Source organism: Limanda limanda, chromosome 20 (genome assembly GCF_963576545.1).
Source record: "Limanda limanda chromosome 20, fLimLim1.1, whole genome shotgun sequence".
Taxonomy (NCBI): Eukaryota; Metazoa; Chordata; class Actinopteri; order Pleuronectiformes; family Pleuronectidae; genus Limanda; species Limanda limanda.
In genome coordinates, this window is record NC_083655.1 from 2,536,605 (window position 1) to 2,543,335 (window position 6,731).

At 40.6% G+C, this 6,731-nt stretch overlaps 2 protein-coding genes across 3 annotated transcripts; one reads left to right on the forward strand and one right to left on the reverse strand.

The window, feature by feature from the left end:
* Positions 1–1,475, forward strand: ccl20b (chemokine (C-C motif) ligand 20b). Its single transcript, XM_061093924.1, has 4 exons — positions 1–134; positions 248–350; positions 765–839; positions 1,077–1,475. Exons 1-4 carry the CDS (start codon positions 68–70, stop codon positions 1,132–1,134), a joined length of 303 nt encoding a protein of 100 aa, XP_060949907.1. The 5' UTR covers positions 1–67; the 3' UTR covers positions 1,135–1,475.
* Positions 1,476–1,729: 254 nt separating this feature from the next.
* LOC133026731 (toll-like receptor 13) lies at positions 1,730–6,159 on the reverse strand. 2 transcript variants are annotated; one of them, XM_061093669.1, is made up of 5 exons: positions 6,000–6,159; positions 5,369–5,880; positions 3,287–4,768; positions 2,963–3,080; positions 1,730–2,587 (listed from the first exon to the last, which is right to left on the reverse strand). In XM_061093669.1, exons 2-5 carry the CDS (start codon positions 5,808–5,810, stop codon positions 2,344–2,346), a joined length of 2,286 nt encoding a protein of 761 aa, XP_060949652.1. In that variant the 5' UTR covers positions 5,811–5,880; positions 6,000–6,159; the 3' UTR covers positions 1,730–2,343. The 2 variants fall into 2 exon arrangements, with proteins under 2 accessions (XP_060949652.1, XP_060949651.1); XM_061093668.1 differs by having other exon boundaries at positions 3,287–5,880.
* Positions 6,160–6,731: the final 572 nt, after the last annotated feature.

The following is a 6,731-nucleotide window of genomic DNA, read 5'->3' on the forward strand; positions in this document are numbered from 1 at the left end:
TATCAGTCACACTCTCACCTAAGCACCTGAAGCTTCACTCTGACACAGCGCCGGCACAACAAGCACCATGCGTCTCCTGGAAGCCTTCTGCACCCTCGTCCTCCTCAGCACCTTCATCTGCAGCACTCAGTCAGGTGAGTCCAGCTCCAGCAACAAATTCAATTTGTATTAAAAATATGTCGAATATTTTCTGGAAATGTTTTGTTTGACAAGGTTGCTGACATAGAACTTTTGTCTGTTTTTGCAGCGAGATGCTGTCTGAGCTACACCAAACGTATGTTGCCATGCCAACGGATAGTGGATTACAGCATCCAGACCATCAACAAATCCTGTGACATCAACGCCATCATGTAAGTAAACGGTCCATCGTGACATCACGTCACCAAACTGAGAATTAGGACAGAAATCATGACGTTATTGATCCTGAGGGAGAATTAAATAAATACAAGTGATACGATTTTATTAGATGGACAATTTGAAAAATGACATTACGTAGAAACGGGGCTGGGATGATCAACAGTGTTATTACAGGAATATTGTGCATTAGGCCTCTTAAACACAGCTGACTACTGAACATGTGGCAACACTACACACATGAGCTTTGACTTGTGTGCAACAGTGTGTGTAGAAGTCCAACTGCAGTTAATAACTACCTGAGGCACTCTGAGGTTAATAAATAAACTGGAATTAATACACAAACAGGGAGTGAAACATTATCTTGGGTTTGAATGACAACATTCCTGTGTTTTCTCTCTTTCCCACAGCTTCCATGTTCGAGGCAAGTTTGTGTGTGCCGACCCTTCAAAGCCCTGGACCCAGAGCAGGATGACCTGTGTCAAGTGAGTATTTGAACATTTGTGATTCTTATGAACAGTTTCATTTATCTGGAAAAATCACTTTTGAGTTTCAACAGATTCATTACAGCTTCTATTCAGACTATAATATCTAACTGTTATTGATCAGCGGCGCCCTCTGCAGCCACATGTGGTGATTCGTGGATCAAATGGTTTTCATGCAGAGCAAAAACAGAACCTATGAATGTCTCACTGAGGTAAACTCTTGTTTTGTTTTTACAGTGAGAAGAAGAGGGATCAGGCTCAGATCATCAAAAACAGAATTCCGGGATCAGCATGAACTCCTTAAAGTTTATTTATATATATTACAACAAGAACATAATTTATTAGTGGTTCCTATATTTGTTTTTATTATCATTTTAACTGATGGGATTTTTTTTTGACTTTTTCTTATATATGTTCTGTTTTATAAACAGGGAAGAGTAGTAGCTGTTGCTACAGTGCCTCATCACCAAAAACCAAAACTAGAAATGAAATATTAGTTATGAAAAGTATGGCAGTTTCTTTTTTTTCTTTTGGTTTAATTGACCAACTCTGACAGTCCCATATTGTGGGTTTAAGTTTTGAATGCGAATATGAATATTGAAAAGTTTAATTAATTAAAACATATGCTTGATAAAACTTGTCTATGTTTGTTTGGATCTTTCTACATTCACAATGTCCTCACGAGTCCATTTATACCTTTAATAGCCTCCAGTTACAACATGAAACAATTCCTTTTTAATCGATATAGAACATGTAACAAGAATTTAAAAGTTTGGCACAAAGTTACACAGCATAGTAAATGCTGTTCAATCAAATACGCTTTCTTTACATAGTCATAGTCTGAAATATAAAGTAATTAAATTACATTTAAAAAAAAATTATCCCATTGATTGACATTTGATTTATATGTAAATGAATACATGTATTTCAGATACATTTACACAAACAGACGGTACCAAGAAAACATTGACTTACTCAAAAGTATCTACATTTACACTTGACTGAAAGTATTTTGTTACTGCTGGTAAATAGTCAGAAATGTGTCTATCGCCTCAAAGTACATCACGAGCTGAGGCGAATCTTTTTGCAATTATTAATTCTTCTGCAGGAAGAGGGGATTTTGCTCACTTCCTCTTAGGTCAAGTGATGATCATACTGTACTAACACGAAAAGAGACTTCCCCCCCCGACACTTCCTCTCCTCTGCTGCCTTGGAGATACAGTAACAGACAGTCTGTCAGACTTATAGACTACTGAGCAAGAGATGCAGACAAGGGGTAGAAAACAAGATTTTAAGGTTTAAACAGCTCACAGGTTTATGGCTGATTCGTTAATTCATCAAGTCTGCTGATCAATGCAATATTTGGCAATAAATAGTAATGATACCCCTCTCTGGATAGATGTATTCCATTTTTATTGTTAGAAAAGAGCCTAATTAGAGGCCTTAATGACTCAAACCAGTCAATTATAGTGGCTGGAAACCTGAACCAGTGAGAGTTTCCACTCTATCGCTGACTATCCACCACATTGAGGGGGAAGTGCTCGTCCACTCGGTCCTGTCCGGTCCTCAGAGCCTGTCGCAGCTTCTCCCAGAACAGCTCGGTGTGGCCGGCGGCTCGAGGCCAGCTCAGGTAGGTCATCTTGTTCAGCAGTTTCTTCATGCGGTAGTAAGGAGACAGCTCGCCGGTGGGAATCTCCTCCAGGAAGACGAGGATCAGAACGTCCTTCTGCTCATCGAACAGGCGGAAACTAGACGGGAGGAACAAGGTTGGAGGGAAACTTACGAAGGCAAAACAGGAACTGCATGTGAAAGTGTTGTTATATCTGATTCTGAGGTCAACAACTACATGCCATGAAATCATGTAATTCCTGTAAATGAAACTAATTTAGGCTGGAGGCCTTGCTACTCGGGCATTGGACCCAGCCGCGGGTGGAGAGGCATCTGAATGCCGTCAGAGTCCGTGTTTTCGGTACTTAAAACCACACATATAGAATCTATCTATACCTCCATTATTATTATGTTAAGCTTTGATAACCATACATGTGTAGATTTGCATTCACTATCTGTATGGAGGACTAACATTATACATCATGCATCACACGGTCTGGGAGCTGACACATTACCTGGCGACCTGCATCTCTCTGGAGCACCACTCACTCTCCAGGTACCTGCGGCTGATCACACAGATGGTCTTCCTGCTTCCATAGATGGCGTCTACGATGTTTTCCACGATGGGTTTACCTGAGGATGGGAAAACTTAAATGTTAATGCTGCTGATGATCCGTTCACTGTGATGGCCACATATTGGAGAAAGATTCTATGCCACCCTTACTTCTAATTCACCATAAACTCATTCTCTTACGATCAGTATTGCTTCATTATCAGTTTATTACATTTTGAATCACACATTAAAGAGCGCCTGGAGCAAAGAGGGTGTAAAGTCTAACCTGGCATGAAATCTCGATGGTGCAGACACAGTTTCCAGCCCTGCTCTCCCTCCAGTTTGGGCAGCAGCTCTCTCATGATCCAGGGCTCGTCATTAGCGTTGTAGGAGACGAAGGCGTCGTACTGATTAGGAGGTTTCTTGTTTTTATGCTTTGTGTCGAAGAGCATAGCCAAGAAGAAGTAGTATGCATAGGCCAGGTGCCACCTCAGGAAATGGTAGATGAAGGACGCCAGCATAAACACGAGGATTGAACACGTGGTGGAGATAAACATGATGAACCCGGTGTCCACGGAGCAGAGACGAATGTCAAGGTCCAGGAGTTTCATGCCTTTAAGGTTCACTGGATAGTTGCACTTGAAGTTATAGGCGTCAAAAACCTGAGTTTGGTTGTTGTTTTGTATCCACTGGATGAACCAGGCGTTATCACAGTCACAGGTAAAACCGTTCCCTTGGAAATCTGCAAAAACTAGACTTGGCAAGGAGTTTATTATATCTTCACTGATAACTGAATATTCATTCTTTCTCGCTTGCACGAACTCCAGCTTGGTAAGGTTGGCATCTGTTAGATAATCCAGAGACGTAAGACTTGTTCTGGAAATATAAAGGCTTTTAAGGTTTGGAATCTGGGAAAACCAGTCTGGGGAGAGATCCTGAAGTTCATTAGAGCTGATGTCGAGGTTCGTCAGCTGTGGCGTGTAATTAAACATGTCTTTGTGCAAAGAGAAAAGGTGAATGTCCCTGATGTTGAAATCCAACAGATTGGTCAAACCTTGCAGTAAGTTACGAGGCAATAGAGATCCCCCCTTGCCGTGTTGGGTAGGCATAGCCAACATCTCCAGACGGGACAGCTGAGAAAACGGCGCCTGAAGCAAAGATGTACTATTGCGATATTTAATGTGATTGTCCCTCAGCTCCAAACTTCTCAAATTTATCAGATCATTGAAGACACCTTTGCTTACGTTGGTTTCTTCAATCAGATTTCTCTGTAGCAGGAGATGTGTGAGGTTTGTCAATCCAACGAAACTCCCAATATAAAGTTGTGATATTTGATTTTCATGCAATGATAAGTTCTGGAGGGACCACAAGCCGCTGAATTCCCCATGTTTAATGGCAGTGAGTTTATTTGTGTTTAAAAGCAGTTGTTTAAGATATGGCAAGGGACTTTTGAAAGCACCATTTAAATTGGACAAGCCGTTACTCTGCAACTTTAGAACTTGCAATCGTACTAAATCCTTGAAAACGCATTCTGGGAGAGCTGCGATTCTATTCTGATAAAGGTCTAGGTGTTTTAGCTTTGTCTGATTGGCAAAGTCATCACATCCAAGTTTGGTTATGTTGTTGGAGCTGAGATCCAACTCTAACAGATTTGATAGATTCCTTGTCGCGCATGGAACCGATGAAAGTTTGTTGTTACTCAGACTCAAGATCTTTAGACTGTGAAGAGATCTGAACGCATCGTCTTTGATGGCTTTGATCTTATTCTCTTTTAAATCGATCTCTTCTACATTGAAGCACAACTTGAACAAATCTGAACTAACAAAAAAGAATTTGTTGCGGCGGAGCTGCAGCACGGACAGTGTTGGGACAGTGCAGGCAGTTTGAACTAGCACTGGGAGGTTTGTCTTCATATTATTGATCCTCAGAGATGTTAGTGAGGAGTTTACCATCCACAGCAATGTTTCCATGTCAGTTAACTTCATTCGAAGCCCACTAATATCAAGAGTAGACACTCGACTTAAGAAAGTCTTGTTACGCACGTCCCAGATCATCGCAGTCTTTGCAGGATCTCCACCGATGTTGAACCAGGTGAGATTTGGAAAAACGTTTGCAGTGATCCGAAAATCTGTGATTCGATTCAGGGACAAGTCGAGGCTTTTAAGTACCAAGGAGCTGTTGGTCAGTTGCTCTGAGTAAAAAGTGGTTAAACCGTTGCTTCTAAGATACAGTTCTCGCAGATTTGGCAGATGCTGTAATATTGATTTGACTTTCGTGATGTGTTTCAGTTTGTTTTTAGAAAAGTCCAAAAACTTTAAGCTTTTCAGGGGCTGGAAAGTGGTCTCTGCCACAGCTTGGATGCTGTTACTAGAGACTCTGAGCTCGGTGAGGTTGCTCAGACCGTGAAAAAGATCTGCTCCAAGTTCCGAAAGTTTGTTATTATTTAGATTTAACTTGTTCAGGGAAATCAGATTGGCAAAGGCACCGTCGTCTATCAGCGAAATTGAGTTGCGGTTGAGGTCAAGCTGTGTCAAACCTGGTAGATTTTCAAAATCCGACACGTGTACTCTTGAAATCTTGTTTGAAGACAAGTCAAAGCCTTTCACCGCTGAGGGAATATCTCGAGGAACAGCTGTGAGTTTCATCTTTTTACATATGGCAATGTTGTAACTGATTTTGCAGGACTTCATTGCAAATCCTGAGATTGGAGCGAGCAAACTGCTGATATTCAGCAAAAAGAAATAAGAGATGAGTCGGACATTTTTTCTTCCTCCAGTTTCTGTTTCATGCTCTTTCACTCCAGGACCCATTTTTAAATCTTGTTTACAGAATGAAGTCTGTCCAATAGTTCCACTTCTTAGTCCAGTTGGTGATAAAACACTGAAAATGCAATAAAACAGACAAACCCATAATATTATAATAAAGGGAGTATAAACAAGTCTGATTCAATATATCTTGTGGAAATAGACACATAAGAGGAACAATGGTTTGATACTTACTGTGTCAAATAAAGAAGAAATTAATCAGCCATCTTAAATCCACCATCCAGTCTTGTAGCTTAATTATCTTCACCCAAAAAATTTAATTGTCGATTAAAAATGAGGGTAAAAATGAGATCTCTTTCTGTCAAATATCCAGTGTGAAAGAGAGAAGTGTTTGTCTTGCTGTGCAGCTCAACACCTTTCCTCCGCCCTTCATCGCTTTTTATTTTCGATGGAGGCGTATTTTAGGAAGTGAAAATTGTTGGCAGGGTTGGACATCTGACCGCTGAAGTTTAGCATCCACTCAACAAAAAAATGAAACCTGTTAAATTTGTAATTTTGGGGATACTACATTCAGCGTCAGGTACTCTTATGCTTTTATTGTATCTATAAGTTAGGGTTAATTACCTTCTTTGAACATCGAGCTGTTTCTAAATTCTCTCCATTACTTTATACATGATCAAGAAAGAGTCTGTTCTTGAAAACCAACACTTCCCCTTTTCTCTGATCACCCTAACACAACTTTATGTAAACAACATAAAGATGTGGTGCAGTAAGAAACATCTGTAGAGAGACTCAAAGGCTATGCTGAGCTGGGTCCTAGTTCAGGGGCTCCATCCTTTGGACCAGGCCGGATGATTTATGGTTCTGCCTTCATGGTTTATGTCCTTGTCTTCTTCTATTCCTTTGTAAACCGAGTCCTCTGATGATTGTGGAACAGTGTAACTTGTTGAAAGACCATAGTTTCCC